Below are 18375 nucleotides of genomic sequence, written 5' to 3'. Positions count from 1 at the left end.
GATGAAAGAGAAGGGGGTCTTACTCTGGGACAATTTAACATTTGAAACAGTAAAAATTATACTTTTAAAATATACATTTTACCAGTCCAAGCAAGTCAATAATTACAGTTTGATTTTTAGCGTTGCATTTAAAATTTACCATTTTACTTTGTAAATATTGACGTTGTTTGTATTAGAAATTTACTAACTTTATTTTATACTTTTTACATATCATAAGATCATTTTTTAGATACCAAATGATAAATATCAAAGTCTGAATTGTTAATTATTATACTTTAACATTTCAAACATTTACATAGCGAATATTACTGTTTGAAATAGTATTTTCTGCCATGTAAAGAGTAAATTGTAACGTTTAAATGGTAAATATTATAAAGTGAATAGTAAAATCACGATTTTACTGTTTGAAGTGATAATTTTTAGCAGTTGATCATTACTTATTACAAATCGACTGTTATTTATTACAGTTTACTTTTTTCCGTGTATAACTTGTAAAGTATCCAGATGTACGATTTAAAATTCCACGGATAATTTTCAATAAATAATCACGGATTAAATATCTAAATTAAACTTATGTATCCTTCAGTGACAACCTTAATCAAAGAGGAATTTAAAAAATAATCAACTGCGGGATAAATTTAAATAGCGCAGTTAAAACGGTGCTGTGAAATGTTAATGCTGTAAACACAGGATGAAATAAAGATTAACAACAATAATAACAGTAATAGAAATAATAAAAATGATAGGACAGTGAGCAAATGATTGTCAGATCAGACAAGTTGTTGACTGTCATAATTTATCTGGCATGCGCGGATAATAAGTGTAATATAACTCGGGTTGATGGGAGATAAATATGCAGATGGACTGACAAAGGAAGGAAGAGCATCAGCTGTTCAGAGAGTGCTGGTTAAGATGATGACGGGTAAGAAAATATAAAAAAAGTGAAGTTTGAAGACTGACCTTGCCGTTGGTGGTGGCCTTATAAAGCGGGCCCATGATGACGTGGTCTGTGGGGCAGCCCCTGGCGTCAATCAGGACGATCTCGCTGGAGTCGACGCCGTCCATCGCGACCAGCTCGCGAACGAAGATCTCATAGGGGCTGTTGGGGTCCAGGATCTCGAATTTAAGGGCCAGAGGGTCTCCGACTTCCGCAGATGGCATGCCGTCGTTTCCGTTCCGGTCGGTAATCTTCATCGCGACGTTCGGGGAGTCAACAATGACCTCCTCGTACAGAGCAGGGGTGATGTCTCCCTGGACACCCAAGTCGACTTCGTTGGAGACCGTCTTGTTCGTCAAGTCGTACTGGCAAGTCACCGCCAGTCCCAAGTCCGAGCTGGTCACGATTGTGTCGTGGTGCTGGATCACCACGTCGTTTAAGTACCGGCCCAGCCCTTGGGACCGCACGTTGCACTCCAAATCGTCGTACGCCATTCGCAATTCAAATTCCAACGCCCCCTTTATGTCCTTCACGCAGGAATTTGGTGAGCCTTTAGCGTAGACCTTGCCGTTGAACAGCTTGCTCGTTTGGATTCGCGCTACCATGTCACCGGCTCGGCAGTCTATTGTCACGTTGTAGCAAGAGCTCAATTCGTAGGTTGAAGCTTCTGGGACGTCTAAGTACGGCTCCTGAAATTTTAGTTTAATTTTAATAAAACTTTTAAATTAGATTTATTGATTTTTGAGAAAAATTATAGATATTAGAAATTTTTTTGTGATCTTACAGTAATTGAATTATTATGAAAAAGACTTGTGAAATATAAATAAATAAAATTTTGGATTATTAAGTAATGACTTTTGTTAAATTGTACTGTACTTTTTTAACTATTGACGTTTTTGAAGATATAAACTCATCTTGATGTTAGTCTCATCAAGAGCTTTCATTTGAGTACCCACATGCATTTTTGATATATTTTTCATATATGCATATATATGATATATATATATATATATATATATATATATATATATATATATATATATATATATATAAATATGAAAAATATATGAAAAATTGATGTGGGTTCTTAAATGAAAGATCTTGATGAGTGTAATGTCATAGTGAGCTAGTATCTTTAAAAATGTCAATATTTCACAAGATACGAGGTGATTTCTTCATTATGTAATATATATAATATATATTTTAAAGATATAAGCTCATCCCGATGTTTCACTCATCAAAAGCTTCCATTTGAGTACCCACATATATTTTTTATATATACACATATATATATATATAAATATATATATATATATATATATATATATACATATATATATATATATATATATATATATATATATATGTATATATATATATATATATATATATGTCGGATTAGCGTTGGGTTGAGAAGGGCGCATACTATTATTATTATCTTGAGACATTTTATTATTTAATCACAATATCTAGATGACACAAATATCGTACAACTTTATTAATACACAATTATAGTTTCTTGTAACAATGTTTTACTTAAGCGTAGCACACACACACACACATACACACACAATGTTATCTAGTCACTACACTAAAAGTATAATTTAATATTATTATCTAATTATTAACAATTATAATTTATTTAATACACTGAACTAGCAATATGAACAATATTAACAAATAAGATATCGTTAATGTTAAACGTTAGAAATAATAAAATGACGACAGACTTGGATAAGAGAACGAATCCACGGTCAGAAGGACAGCAATCAGTTATCGCTCACTGTTCAGAGAGAACTGACTCTTCTCAAAACTTATTTTTCAATCCGTAGCTCCTTCAGGTAATTATTCTGAAAAAAATGTACAAGCTACGTTTTGCAATTGTACATTCCGAAGATGTACACTTGGGTATTGCTGTCCCTTGACCGTGGCTACGTTAGACCCGCAGATGTGATCTTTCGAACCCGAGCCTACCGTCATAAAAGACTTAAGGAAAGTTTAACTAAAATTTCCTTAGCGGATTAAGTCGTAAAAATTAAAATTCTAAGTTTTATTTTCTAGCTATAAACTAAAAGTGCTTAGGATTTTCCCATCCCTTGGGAAGAACCCAGCTATTCTCATCTCCGACACGGCCATCCTGACGATCACACGTCCTCGGGTGCATCTAAAATTTGGTTTTTGCTTAACGTTAGATTTAAATTAACAACTTCAAATAATGAATGATCTACTTTGAATAATCTGCCGATTCAGGGATCCAACCGAACAACGAAGAATAGTAGAGTTTATAAAATATTTTAAAGAACTTTAAATTGTGTAATCGCTAATGCCAGTTGTGTTTCGCAAGCTGTAGATTCTCTTTAAATTTTATTCTTTGCAAATGACAGGATAAACACATCTAAATTACTTTAGACTCCACTGCCACACTGGGCAAGTGGTGTAAAGGAATCACATCTAAATTGCTTTAGACTCCACTGTCACACTGGACAAGTGGTGTAAAGGAAACACATCTAAATTGCTTTAGACTCCACTGCCACACTGGGCAAGTGGTGTAAAGGAAACACATCTAAATTGCTTTAGACTCCACTGTCATACTGGACAAGTGGTGTAAAGGAAACACATCTAAATTGCTTTAGACTCCACTGTCATACTGGACAAGTGGTGTAAAGGAAACACATCTAAATTGCTTTAGACTCCACTGTCATACTGGACAAGTGGTGTAAAGGAAACACATCTAAATTGCTTTAGACTCCACTGCCACACTGGACAAGTGGTGTAAAGGAAACACATCTAAATTGCTTTAGACTCCACTGTCATACTGGACAAGTGGTATAGGTTTATTTGGTTCAAATTACTGTCCATGTTCTTCAGAGCTTTCTACATTTATTGAGTCATTTTCGTCCTCAGGATCACTAAGATCCAACTCGCTAGGAACACAACTCTGCGGCATTTTTCTTAATTTATCGTGACTGTATTTATACGTTCTTTTGCCTTTAACTGAATTTAAAATATATCTGTCTCCTTCTGAAACCTTCGCTATTACAAATGGACCCCTAAATTTCGGATCTAACTTAGTCTGATTTCTTTCTTCGTTTTTCAATAATACGAAATCACCAATGCTAAACTTAACTACTTTAGCCTTAGTTTTATCAAATCTATTTTTATCATAGAGAGCATTACTTTCGATATTACTTATAGCTTGTTGCCTTACATTGGAGATATCTACTTCTCTAACTTCGGTATTTTCATGCGCTAAAAATCCGTAAGGTCTTGCCACCTTACCAATTAATAATTCTAAGGGACTTGATTTGGTGACACGATTGGTAGTGCAATTCAGAGCCAACTGTATTTCGCCTATTGCTTCTTGCCATGACCGTCCGGTAGTTTCTACTGCAGTGAACATGTTCTTTAAAGTACCCATAACGCGCTCTACCTGACCATTTGCTCTACAAGATCCCGTAGCTATTAAATGTAATTTAATATCTTGACTTTTACAATAATTTTGGAAATCCTTACCGGTAAAGCATCTCCCTTGGTCAGCGATTACTCGACAAGGACTACCAAAAATAAATATAGCTGATTTAAGTGCTTTGATTGTACTAAGAGAATCTATATTACGGGTATGGTACAGGTATACGTATTTTGTAAATGCGTCAATGAGTACAATAACGTACTCTTTTGAGTCATTCTTACCACTTAGCTTGCCCGTAATATCCATATGAACAGTATGCCAGGGTATACTGGTTTTAGGTATTGGATGTAATTCGGCTTGTACCTTGCCTGAATTGGATTTAGAAACTTGACAAGTATGACAGTTTTCTACAAATTTCCGAACGTATTTCGCCATCCCTTCAAACCAATAATATTCGTACAGTTTTTCAAGAGTTTTATCCCAACCTAAATGCATGATCGATTGATGTACGTGATTAATAACAGACCATCGAAAACCTCGAGGAATAATGGGTAGACAAAGGGTTTTCCCATTTCTTTGAATTTTCCGATAAAGGGTACCGGATCTTAATTCGTACGTCTTTAAAATGTCTTCCGCGATTTCATCGTCTTGTAATTTAGAAACGATTTCTGAAATTTGAGGATCACGACGTTGCTCTGCTAGTAACCAATCTTCCGATATTTCCGTAAAATTAATTACCTTCTCTTCAATTTTATCAAAAGGTTTACGAGTGATGTCAATTGGGTTACGAGAAAAGAAGTCAACATGTGACATTCGTTTCCCTTCTCTGTAAACAATTTCAAAAGTGAAGGATTGTAGAAAAGCCCACCATCTATGAACCCGGTCATTTAAATTGATTTTATTTTGAGACGCTTTTAAAGAATTGCAGTCAGTAACAACTGTAAATTCTCGACCATGTAAATAATGCCGAAAGTGCTTAATTGAGTTTACTACGGCTAAGGTTTCCAGCTCGTACGAATGATACCTGGATTCGGCTGAGCTAGTCCTTTTACTATAGTATTCTACAACTCTATTGTTACCTTCTACTTTTAACATTAATATAGCCCCGTAACCGTCAGAGCTAGCATCGGTGTGTAGTTCAATCGGATAATTAGGGTCGAAGATTATCAACACTGGCTCATTTGTTAAGATGGTAATTATTTTTTGTCGTAGGGTTTCGTGTTTATCTTGCCAATCTATGTTTTTGTTTCCTGAGGTAAGAGAGTATAAAGGTTTCATAATTTGAGAAAACTTTGGGATGAATTTACGGAAATAAGAAGCTAAACCGATAAATTGTCTTAATTGTGTAACAGTAGTTGGTGCAGGTAAAGAATTTAAAGCTTGTATTTTACGCGGATTGGGTCTTATGTTACCATTAGTGACTTCATAACCCAGGTAAGAGATTGATGTTTTAAGGAATGAACATTTAGCAAAGTTAAATGAAAATCCAGTTTTAACCAGAACGTTTAGAAGGGTTTCCAACCGTTCCAACGCCTGCTCTATCGAACTCGCAATAATAAGCACATCATCTAAGTAAACTACAACCCAAGAGTAAGCTAAATCACCCAGAGCTTTGAGAATTTCTCTTTGAAAAACAGACGGTGCATTTTTCAATCCAAATGGCATTTTTAGATATTCATATTGACCATCGGGAGTAACAAAAGCAGTGAATTCAGTAGAATTTGGGTGGATACCGATTTGGTGAAAGCCGCTAGCCATATCTAAGCTTATAAAATATTTAGCATCCCGTAATCTCGCGATCTGATCTGAAATTAAGGGTAAAAGGAAATCTATCTGCAACGGTATTTTTATTTAACTCTCGGTAATCTACACAAAGTCTATCTGAACCATCTTTCTTCTTAACGAGTAATATAGGGCTAGAAAACGGTGAATTACTAGGTTTTATAATTTTTGCTTTAAGTAATTCTTCGATTCTTTCACGGACAATTTCCCGCTCTTCAACGCTAAGTCGATACGGTCTTCTCTGAACGGTAATATTAGGGTCTATGAGACGTATTTCTAATTGACCTGTAGTAACTTCGGTTCGGGGAAAACCCGTGATAAAAGAATCTTTAAAATTTTCTAAAACGGAAATTAATCTAGTTTTATCATTACCCGTGACGTCAGTGTCTACTTTGTTGAAGTTAATCTCACTAGGAACTGTTTCGCATGTATTGACTACTTTAGCCTTGCAAATGGTAAAATGATTTTTGCGTAATATTTACTTCGAAACCCTGACCTAGAATTTCACGACCAATCATTATATTATGTTTTAAATAATTATCGGGAATTACATGAAAGACTATCTCCAATGTAAAGTTATTTATACGAACAGTAGATAAAATTTGTAATGTACATTTTACACAATTATCTCCGATACCTCTCATTAAAACTATATCATTGATATGTTTTCCAGAAAATTTATTGGCAACCGATTCTTTAATTAGTGAGCACTCAGCTCCTGAATCAAAGCAAAATGGAAACGACTCACCCATATGGGTCATTGTACCCACTGGAACATCCACGGTGCAAAAGTCCACTCGGCGTTCGGTGCTCGAGTGCTGATTTCCACTGTTGTTGCAGCTGTTGCTGTTGTTCTTCCTTGACGGACAGTTTGGTGCAATATGACCCTCTTTATGGCACTTAAAGCAGGTTACTTTTATCGCGGTGGATGGTCGACTTCCTTCTGGACTATGAGAATTTTTCCTCTTGTCCAGAAATGACTTCTTGCGACATTCAGATATTTTGTGACCAGAAATACCGCAGAAAAGACATTTAATCCGTGTCTCCGTTGGCTTGAAGCGTTTCGGGTCTGAACTTGACGAGTTCTCGGACGATTGCAACGGTCGCTTCTTTGCGTACGAGTAAGCCCTCATTTCATTAAGAAATTGGTCTTCCGTTTTTACCTCACTCGTAAGCGCTGTGCGTTCGACCCGGTGATCTTGCGATGTTAATCGATAGAGAACAGCGCCGTTGATAATCTCCGCCATACTCAAATTTTCCCACCTCGCCTTGAGAAGAGAGCGTAAACGAATCCCAAAAGCTCCAGTTGTCTCGTCTTTTAACGGTTGTTCGTTAAAAATCTTCATAAGGGCAGAAGCTGCGGTTTCTCTTCCACCAAAACGGGAAATAAAAAGTTCCTTGAATCGAGACCAAGTAATAGTTCCTCCAACCATAATTTGAGTCAACCACTGTGCAGCGGAACCCTCTAAAGCGCTACTAAGCGCGGAAAATAGTGCACTGCCTTGCAATGGATTTTCTTCCATCATAATGCTAACAGCTGAACTCCATGCAGCCGGATCAGAGCCAGAGGTTTGTAAAATAGCCATATGCTCTTGCATTGATATACTCGGCGTCGATCCCACTTCTGATGTCGGATTAGCGTTGGGTTGAGAAGGGCGCATACTATTATTATTATCTTGAGACATTTTATTATTTAATCACAATATCTAGATGACACAAATATCGTACAACTTTATTAATACACAATTATAGTTTCTTGTAACAATGTTTTACTTAAGCGTAGCACACACACACACACATACACACACAATGTTATCTAGTCACTACACTAAAAGTATAATTTAATATTATTATCTAATTATTAACAATTATAATTTATTTAATACACTGAACTAGCAATATGAACAATATTAACAAATAAGATATCGTTAATGTTAAACGTTAGAAATAATAAAATGACGACAGACTTGGATAAGAGAACGAATCCACGGTCAGAAGGACAGCAATCAGTTATCGCTCACTGTTCAGAGAGAACTGACTCTTCTCAAAACTTATTTTTCAATCCGTAGCTCCTTCAGGTAATTATTCTGAAAAAAATGTACAAGCTACGTTTTGCAATTGTACATTCCGAAGATGTACACTTGGGTATTGCTGTCCCTTGACCGTGGCTACGTTAGACCCGCAGATGTGATCTTTCGAACCCGAGCCTACCGTCATAAAAGACTTAAGGAAAGTTTAACTAAAATTTCCTTAGCGGATTAAGTCGTAAAAATTAAAATTCTAAGTTTTATTTTCTAGCTATAAACTAAAAGTGCTTAGGATTTTCCCATCCCTTGGGAAGAACCCAGCTATTCTCATCTCCGACATATATATATATATATATACATAAGAATAAAAAATACGTGAAAAATTGATGTGAGTACTCGAATGAAATGTCTTGATGAGTGTAACATCGGGATGAGCTTATATGTTTACAAATGTTAATAATTCACAAGATACGAGGTCATTTCTTAAACAATGACATTTTTTAAGATACGGGCTCATTTTGATGTTATATTCATCAAGAGCTTTCATTTGAGTACCTACATGCATTTTTGATATATTTTTCATATATATATATGTAATATATATAAATATACAAAATATATGAAAAATTGATGTGGGTATTCAAATGAAAGGTCTTGATGAGTGTAACATCAGAATGAGCTTATATCTTTAAAAATGTCAATAGTTGACCAGATAAAATGTTAATTTTCTATAAATTACTTTTTTTGAGATATAAACTCATTTCGATGTTACACTCATCGAGAACTTTCATTTGAGTACCCACATGCATTTTTGATATATTTTTCATCTATACAAATATATTATATATATATAAATATATAAAATATATGAAAAATTGATGTGGGTACTCAAATAAAAGGTCTCGATGAGTGTAATGTCAGAGTAAGCTTATATTTTTAAAAATGTCAATAGTTCTTAAGATACAAGGTCATTTCTCAATTATGTATCCTACAGACAAAATTTTTGATATTCTATTAATAATTTAGATTAAAAAAAGAAGTGAAAGTTGTAAGCTAATTTTAGTATCATAAAATTAGCCATAATTTTAGATGCAAAAATTTCAATTAGATATTTTAAAATTATTAATATTTTCAAGAAAATAATTTTTTTAATCATTTCAAACAACAGAAATAGAATAAAAGAAACTTTTTAGAACTTTTTATTAAAAAACTTAAAAATTTTATTAAATTATAAAAGTTATCTTTTTAAATGTTATTTTTAACAATGATACTTTAAAAAAATTTTATTAAAAATATTTTTTTGTTAAAAAATTAATTAAATAATAAATTTGATAAAAAAAAAAATTTATTTTAATTTTTTGCTAAAAAAAATTAAAAATAATTTAAAAAAAAAAATAAAAACTAACCTGAATATCAGAAAGAGTAGCTCTGGCATGATGACTGAGTCTGCACACCATATCACCAGTGTCACCGTAATCATAAGAGTGACAACGGAAGGGAGAATTAAGACACAATTCACGGCACTCATCCGAAGTAGCAATGTCCTGATGAACTGAATCAACAGTCTTTAAAATCCTTCCAGTAAGTTTCTTGAACTCGCAAAGCTTAACAGGCTCATCGACACAGTGGTTCTCGAGATAATCGAAGCCCTTGGAAGTCTGGAATGCGCTGGAGCCGGCAATCGTCAGACGATCCATGTCCGATAGCTCACATACTTTTGTTGCGTTGGCATAATTCGCAGATCTAAACAACAAAACAAAATAAGAGATTAATTAGCTAGGAATGTGTTAGCCTGAAAAATAAGATAGTCGTAAAGTCACGAGACGATCGCGTGTTGACTGGAAATCTCCTATCCCGTATTTTCTTCTCGCGTCGCGTGCCAACTCGCGATATATATACAATCTTTATTTTATATTTTATTCTTTATAGCCAAAGCGTGGTCTGTTCTTTCTCTCAACAGAGAGTAAAGTAGAGAGCTGAGAGGCGAAGTAAAGCTTAATAAGAAAAATCGATCATGGCCCGACTATCGAGAGGAATCGCTTCTATATTATACCCAACAAAACTTCCCATCTGGATTCGGATTGGATGTGTACGGCAAAGCAAATCACGTAATCATTTTTTTTAAGGATCATGCAGCTTAAAGATGAGAACTTTGATCTTTAGTCAATACGGATATCCTATTTATATATCATCTCTCTTACACTCCTCTTTAATTTAATTATTTAAGGAGATCCAAGTAACCTCATAGTGTAAAAAATGTCTATAAAAAAATAATACGTAAAAATACTTTTGTTATTTTAAAATTAATTTTAAAATTATTAATAACATAAGCCAAAAATACTAAATTTTTCAGGAGAAGCAAAAAACATTTTTCTCGGTTAAGTTTGCATTAACATCATGAACCAATGATGAATAATAATAATGTTAGTATCCCGAAAAAATATTCGAGCATGAAAAAATTTAATTGTTAATTACTACTATTCATAATAATGATTTGAAGTTGATTGACTTATGGGGTTTCTCATCAAAACGAACAAAATAGTAATAAAATCATTAATTTATTCATTTTTCTCCGTCAATTATTTATTATATTTATAAAATATAGTACAAAATATGTATTGGAACTACAACTAACGAAAATTATAATAAATCATCTATTTTTACTTTTAAATTAGTCAACTGAGAGTCAACAATAAAACAACATTTTAATTTATCACAATCTACCTTTATAAAAGTAAAATTGCAAAAATTATTAAAATCAAATTATTTAACAGTGAATATAATATATTTTTATTTGGTTATCATTAATTTCAGAATTTAAATCAGTTATATCAGAGTCAACAATAAAACAACATATTTTTAATTTTAATCCATCAAGCGAATATTGTAAAACTCATTAAAATTCAAGTATTTAACAGTAAATTTAGTTTCTAATTATCTAATAATCAATCATTTTTAAATTAAAGTCAGTGAAATCACATCAAACAATAAAACAATAATTTAATTTAATTCTTTCAAACCCATACTGCAGAAATGATTAAAATTTAAGTATTTTGCATTGAAATGAATTTTTTTACTCAGAAGAAGTTTTTTTGAAAAAGACAAAACAAAAAGAAATTTATTTTTTGAATTTTTAAATTGAATGTTTATTCGAAAAACCCTATAAGTCACTGACTTATGGGATTTCTCAACTAAATGAGATTTATATCGACCGATTGGTTAGGTTTTGAACACGGATTTAATATTTTTTGGTGCTGGTATAAGTGAGGGGAAATTCAAAGAACCGAAAAATGCAACAAATCCAATTTCGAAAAAAATATGACTTATGGGGTTTCTAAAATAAACGATTCAAATATACAGTTTACTTTTTTCCGTGCATTTTACATGTAAAAATTATAATTTTTAAACCTAATTATTTGATTAAATATCCCGGAAACCTACTGTTTTTTAATTTTTTTATTAATTAGGCTACGTAGATTGAATTTACAAATTTTCAGGAAGTTTTAAAAATTTGACTACTTCGCGTGGATCTTCTTAAGGATCATGCAGCTTAAAGATGAGAATTTTGATCTTTAGTCGGTACGGATATCCTATTTATACATCATATCATCTCTCTTTCTCTCTCTCTCTCTCTCTCTCTCTCTCTCTCTCTCTCTCTCTCTCTTTCTTACACTCCCCTTTAATTTAATTATTTAATGCCATTGATATTAAACACAAGATATATATATATATATATATATATATATATATATATATATATATATATATATATATATATATATATATATATTCAAGAGTGAATATCGTCTATTTCCTTGTGAGTAATCAATCTTAATGTTAATTTATCATTGAACGCAAGTTTCTTGTAGACTTATAAGCGTGTATATTATATCAAAGTCTCTTGTTAGTTCTATAGATATATATTTCCCTTTACTGTTGGTTAATGTGTGTGAGCTCACAGCTAGAAGGTAGATATACTCTTGAGGAGCTTGTGTATCATCCACTCAGACGCAATAAACTTTCCAAACTTCTGTGACTGATTAACAACCAATGTATGAACCTACAATGCGGGTAATAACTTATATTGCGGATTTAATACTATTTGTTTTAAACTTCGGTCTTGTGCAATACTTATTTTATACTATTTATTTAACACTCATTAACTCTTTTATTTTACTATCTATTTTAAATGAATAAAATTTTGCTTTATTAGATAATGACTTTTGTTGAATTGCACTGTATTTTCTTAAACATGGACGTTTTTAAAGATATAAGCTCATTCCGACGTTATACTCATCGAGAGCTTTCATTTGAGTACCTACATGCATTTTTGATATATTTTTCATATATACATATATATAACATATATTTTAAAAATATAAGCTCATCTTGATGTTACACAATTAAGAGCTTTTATTTGAGTACCCACTTGCATTTTTTTATATATTTTTCATATATACATATATATAATATATATAAATATATAAAATATATCAAAAATACATGTGGGTACTTAAATGAAAGGTCTCGATGAGTATAACATTGAGATCTGCTTATCTCATTAAAAATGTCAATAGTTGACAAGATACAATGTCATTTTTCAATTAATGACATTTGTTAAGATATAAACTCATTTCAATGTTAGACTCATCAAGAGCTTTAATTTGAGTACCTACTTGCATTTTTGATATATTTTTCATATATACATATATATAATATACATAAATATATAAAATATATGAAAAATTGATGTGGGTACTCAAATGAAAGGTCTAGATGAGTGTAACATCAGAATGGGCTTATATCTTTAAAAATATCAATAGTTCACAAAATACAAGGTAATTTCTTAATTAATGACATTTTTTATAATATAAACTCATTTCAATGTTACACTTATCAAGAGCTTTCATTTAAGTACCCACATGGTATTTTTTATATATTTCATATATATGATATTTGTGAAATATATAAATATAAAAAATATATGAAAAATTGATATGGGTACTCAAATGAAAGATGTCGATGAGTGTAACCAGAATGAGCTTATATCTTTAAAAATATCAATAATTCACGAGATACAAGGTCATTTCTTAATTATGTAACATATATTTGCCAAAAAATTCCGAGTTCGAGTCCAGGCTGGGACACTAAAAATTTTTTTCTTTATAAAATTGATTTATAAACTGAAAGAAAATTATTTACTAGATTTTCTATCATTTTTTCTATTAAAAAAAAAAAAAATCCATAAACCATTAATAATAAATTTTTTATTTGGCTGTCAACAATATTGTCCGGACAATTGACGTCCATCAAGCACCCACATACACGATAAATGACCATTAAAACGTAGTATTCTCCTGTCATTTGTTTTTAATGTCACAATATTCCGCGTGATAAATTTTACATTTATTGACACTATTTTAATTAACTTAGTAAAAATATATATAACCGCGTGTTAATAAAATCCATTGTAACTGTCAATTAAATAAAAGTTAACAAGCTTGGTCATTAAAAAAAAAAAAAAAAAAAAAAAAAAAAAAAAAATAAGCATCGACGGTATAAATAATAAAAGAAAAAAATATTAATTAATATTTGAGGTAAAAAATTTTCCGATCGAGCGATAATTGGCAATTTGCTAATGGATTGCGGGAAATAACCAATGAATAATAAAAGCCTGTGTATTAGCAGCGTTTCTTTCATTGGAGGGTTTGCTGGCTGGCATTTCTCAGTCTAGAACCTGCACAGCTCGAGCTACTAAACTCTCAAGTCGAGGGAAATAAAATAAAAGTACGATACAACTCCTCTCTGCTCGGTGATTCCTCTCCCAGCAGATATCAGGACAACAGTTTTTCCCTCTTATAACTTTGTATAAATCTCAAGGGAAATTTTAACCGTACTACCAGATGTTAAAAGACCAACTTGGACTCTCTGACTTTTATTGTTTTTCTTTTATCTCTTTATAGTTGTTTCCTTTAAAACTTTTTTTTTCTTATCATTAAATTAACTTATAAACAATACAATATAATTCAATCAAATTGGTAGTAAAAAAATTTTATTCCGACAATTTTTATTGATTTTTTTACTCTTGATATTCAATAGCTTAATCTCAGGTTTAATTATTAATAATACCTTTGGGATTTTTTTTTATCGTTAAACTTTTACCAAATGGGACTGCTTGACTTATTTATTTTATTTATGAATCATGAACTTACACAGATTTTTATTGAATTTAAATTATTTTTATTCTGTTAAAAAAAATGAAAAATTTTACCTGAGAAGAATTTAGTTCTATTTAGTAAAATTTAGTAACAAACGTTTTATTACTCAATATTTAGTAATAGTTACTAAATAATTTATTGAAGCCCATTTATTTCCACCAAAGAAATATTAAGTAGTATTTAACAATATGATTTATTGCTACGCAATAAATCGTTTATTGGTATTAAACAAATTCATTTTTTTAACTAATTTTAATGTATAAACTAACTTTTTTACTAAAAACTAGCAACCTTGCAGTCACTATGTGACTTCCGTGGTTTGTGAACTATAAATTAATAAATTTTGCTTTATTGAATAATGAATTTTGTTAAATTGCACTGTAATTTTTTAAGTATTGATGTTTTTAAGGATATAAGCTCATCCCGATGTTACACTCATTAAGAGCTTTCATTTGGGTACCCACATGTATTTTTGATATATTTTTCATATATACATATATATAATAAATACACATATATATGAAATATATGAAAAATTGATGTGGCTATTCAAATGAAAGGTCTCGATGAGTGTAACATCAGAATGAGCTTACATCTTTAAAAATGTCATTAGTTGACAACATAGCAATGTCAGTTCTTAATTATTGACATTTTTTAAAATATAAACTCATCCCGATGTTACACGCATTAAAAGCTTTCATTTGAATACCCACTTGCATTTTCGATATATTTTTCATATATAGATATATATATATATATAATATATACATATATATAAAATATATGAAAAATTGATGTGGGTACTCAAATGAAAGGTCTCGATGAGTGCAACACCAGAATGAGCTTATATCTTTAAAAATGTCAATAGTTAACAAGATACAAGCTTATTTCTTAATTATACAAACAATAAACTGTAATAAATAATATTGATGGGTAAAAAATATTTTTTTTTCCAAATGACTAAAAATTTTGTTACTAAATCAGTTTATTATTGAATTTAAAAAATTATTTTTATTATATTAAAAAAAAAATTTAGCCTGGACTCGAACTCGGAACCTCGATTTTCTTTAAAAATACTTCCATTTTAGCTACCGGCCGGCCATTTTGTCGCGAATCATAACTAACAAGGAACTTTTAAATAAAACAAGCTTGAAATTGAATTAAAAAAAGCTAACTTTTAATAAATGCCATAAATGGAATAAAAATATTTATTTTAATAAATCAAAGAAGTAGTTTTAATTATAATAGTAATAAAGTTAAGTGTATTATGAAAACACTTGGGCCTTGAGAAAACTTTGTAGGATCGTTTAGTTGGTATTAATGTTGGTGTACCTAGTTTAGTTAAGTTGGCGTACTGGGTGTTAGTAAACCAAGATCTTGAGCCTGAGGAATAGAAGCAGTTGCTCGTCCTGCTGAAAGAGAGAAGAGGCAAGAGGCAAAGTAAAGTGGTTGTTGAGGTTAAAGCTTGCCCTGAAGAGAAACAGAGAGAGGGAGAGAAGGAGCCTATCCGGTCGCTCTCAGAAATGTGACCATTAAAATATATATACTGACCGTACCCATTCTCGCATGCCGTCGCGCGACACGACTCCAGGAATTACGACAAAGATAACAGGGAGATAGATACAACTTTATCGCTCGATGCGCTACCGTGCTGCACACCATCGGCAACACCACCACATTCTCTCGTAGTGAATAAAATAAAATAAAATGAAATAAATAAAAACAAATACTCATACAAGTGAAGAACAACTTGGTGAATAGAAAAGGAAGGAGAGAACAGACTGTACTTCTTAACTGACCACCACTTCCTTCGAATACTTAGTCAATGTCACACCAAATTAATACCTTTTAAAACTTTTATTACGTGTTTATTATCCTCCATTCCATCTTTAACTAGCTCTTCTGCTTAATACGTTAGATAAACACGATCGAGCTTTTATTTATTAAATAATTCTTTGTTTAATCTTTTTTTATTTTTTTTATCTTCAATATTAATTAAAATTTCATTTATTTTAATATTGATGATTTTTTTACAGTCACGATTTTAATTAAAAAAAAATATTTTTTTTTGGTACTTCAATAAATTATTAAAAAATAGCATGAGTATAAAATATAAAAAATTATATTTTTTCCGTATAACTGGACGAAAATTTTGTTCAATTGCACTGTATTTTCTCAACTATTGACGTTTTTAATGATATAAGCTCATCCCGATGATACACTTATCAAGAGCTTCATATATATATATATATATATATATATATATATATATATATATATATATATATATATATATATATATATATATATATATATATATATATATATTTTAAAAATATAAGTTCATTTTTACATTACACTCATCAAGAACTTTCATTTGAGTACCCACATGCATTTTTGATATATTTTTCATATATAAATATATGAAATATATGAAAAATTAATGTGGGTATTCAAATGAAAGGTCTCGATGAGTGCAATGTTATGGTGAGCTTATATCTTTAAAAATGTCAATAGTTGACAAGATACAAGGTCATTTCTTAATTACTGACATTTTTAAAGATATAAACTCATCCCGAAGTTACACTCATCAAGAGCTTTCATTTCAGTATCCACATGCATTTTTGATATATTTTTCATACATACATATGTATAATATATATAAATATATAAAATAAATGAAAAATTGATGTGGCTACTCAAATGAAAGGTCTCGATGAGTCTATTATCAGAATGAGCTTATATCTTTAAAAATGTCGATAGTTCACAAGATACAAGGTCATTTCTTAATTATGTATCTTGAAAACAAAATTTTTCTTATTCTCTTTATAATATAGATAATAATAGTAACTCCTCATAAAATTCTCACTAAATAATAGCCTCAATTACCAAAAAAAAAAGGAACATTTTAATATCCATAAATTCATCAAAAGGATTCTCAAAAAAATAGGATTAATGAACAGAAAATAACTCTTAGGCTAAAACAATATTTATCTACCGATAATACATCGTATATATTCATAATAAATAAATTAATATTCATAGGCTGTCAATAATTCTAAAAAAGTCCTCTCCTACTATAATAATAAATAATAAATAATAAATAATAAATGGTGTAAGAATTTTAGCCTACACCACCTCGTCAAAACCCTCACTCTCCCTCTCTAGAACATCAGAGCCAAGCTTGAGCTCTAAAGCACTCAACTCCTGTGCTCTAAATTTGCATATGCAGATTACACGATACAAGTAATTAATTCCCAATCAGCTACCGTTACTCAAAGATTAAGTATCCCGGTGAATTAACAATTTAATCGACATTATTTATTATTTATTATTTATCATGGTGTTATTTATTTGTCAGCCATCACTGTTTAAAATTACTATTGTAATTTTACAAAAAGTGTATTGGAAGCTAATAGGAAAAATATTTATTTAAAATTACAATCGGGTATAGTAATATTACAAAACATATATAGCTCTGTGAGGTTACTAATTTTACAAAACGGTTTTGTAATTTTACAAATATTTTTAGATTAGCTAAGTTTGTAAAATTACAATTCTTTTCTTGAATTTTACTTTAATTGAAATAATAAAAAAGAAAGATTTGATTTAATATTTGTTGTCATTTTATTTTTATGAAGCGCTGACAAGATTTTGCATCTGACGTCGACCTAATTTTTACAACTCAGATGATATAAAGTGAAAATAATATATACCCTAACTAAGAATCGAACGCGAGCCGCGCGCTTGACAGTCCGATACCTAACGCCCTACGCCGTACGACCAATAGGTGATGTAACATCTTATTATTCTAATAAGCTAATCCTATGTGGTGATTGAGCTTTACGGCTTATTATTTATTATTTACATTATTTGTGTTATTTGATGCTGTTTATTGATGGAAAATAACTAACTTTTACATTATTTATATTTCATTGAATATTATAAAAATTAAAGTCTAACATATACTCATTCAAATATATTGATTTTGAAATGATCGTT

The 18375-nt window shown here is 30.8% G+C and overlaps 3 protein-coding genes across 10 annotated transcripts in view; 1 reads left to right on the top strand and 2 right to left on the bottom strand.

Moving 5' to 3' along the window:
- Window positions 1-18375, bottom strand: part of LOC123263825 — a 300526-nt gene that overhangs the window by 5008 nt on the left and 277143 nt on the right. For all 6 annotated transcript variants that reach the window (XM_044726843.1, XM_044726846.1, XM_044726845.1 and 3 more), the window contains 2 exons: window positions 9562-9898; window positions 961-1626 (listed from right to left, as the gene is read on the bottom strand). In XM_044726843.1, coding sequence (XP_044582778.1) covers window positions 961-1626; window positions 9562-9898 — 1003 coding nt within the window. The remainder of the gene's footprint in view (window positions 1-960; window positions 1627-9561; window positions 9899-18375) is intronic.
- LOC123263828 (autophagy-related protein 16-1) overlaps window positions 1-18375 on the top strand; it is a 289529-nt gene that overhangs the window by 24696 nt on the left and 246458 nt on the right. The window lies entirely within an intron of this gene.
- Window positions 2369-7681, bottom strand: LOC123263854. The gene is made up of 2 exons (XM_044726888.1): window positions 6877-7681; window positions 2369-3101 (listed from the first exon to the last, which is right to left on the bottom strand). Exons 1-2 carry the CDS (start codon window positions 7652-7654, stop codon window positions 3082-3084), a joined length of 798 nt encoding a protein of 265 aa, XP_044582823.1. The 5' UTR covers window positions 7655-7681; the 3' UTR covers window positions 2369-3081.

Source organism: Cotesia glomerata, linkage group LG4 (assembly GCF_020080835.1).
Source record: "Cotesia glomerata isolate CgM1 linkage group LG4, MPM_Cglom_v2.3, whole genome shotgun sequence".
Classification (NCBI taxonomy): domain Eukaryota; kingdom Metazoa; phylum Arthropoda; class Insecta; order Hymenoptera; family Braconidae; genus Cotesia; species Cotesia glomerata.
The sequence above is the reverse complement of the archived record's forward strand: the minus strand, read 5'-3'. Positions and strand labels throughout refer to the sequence as shown.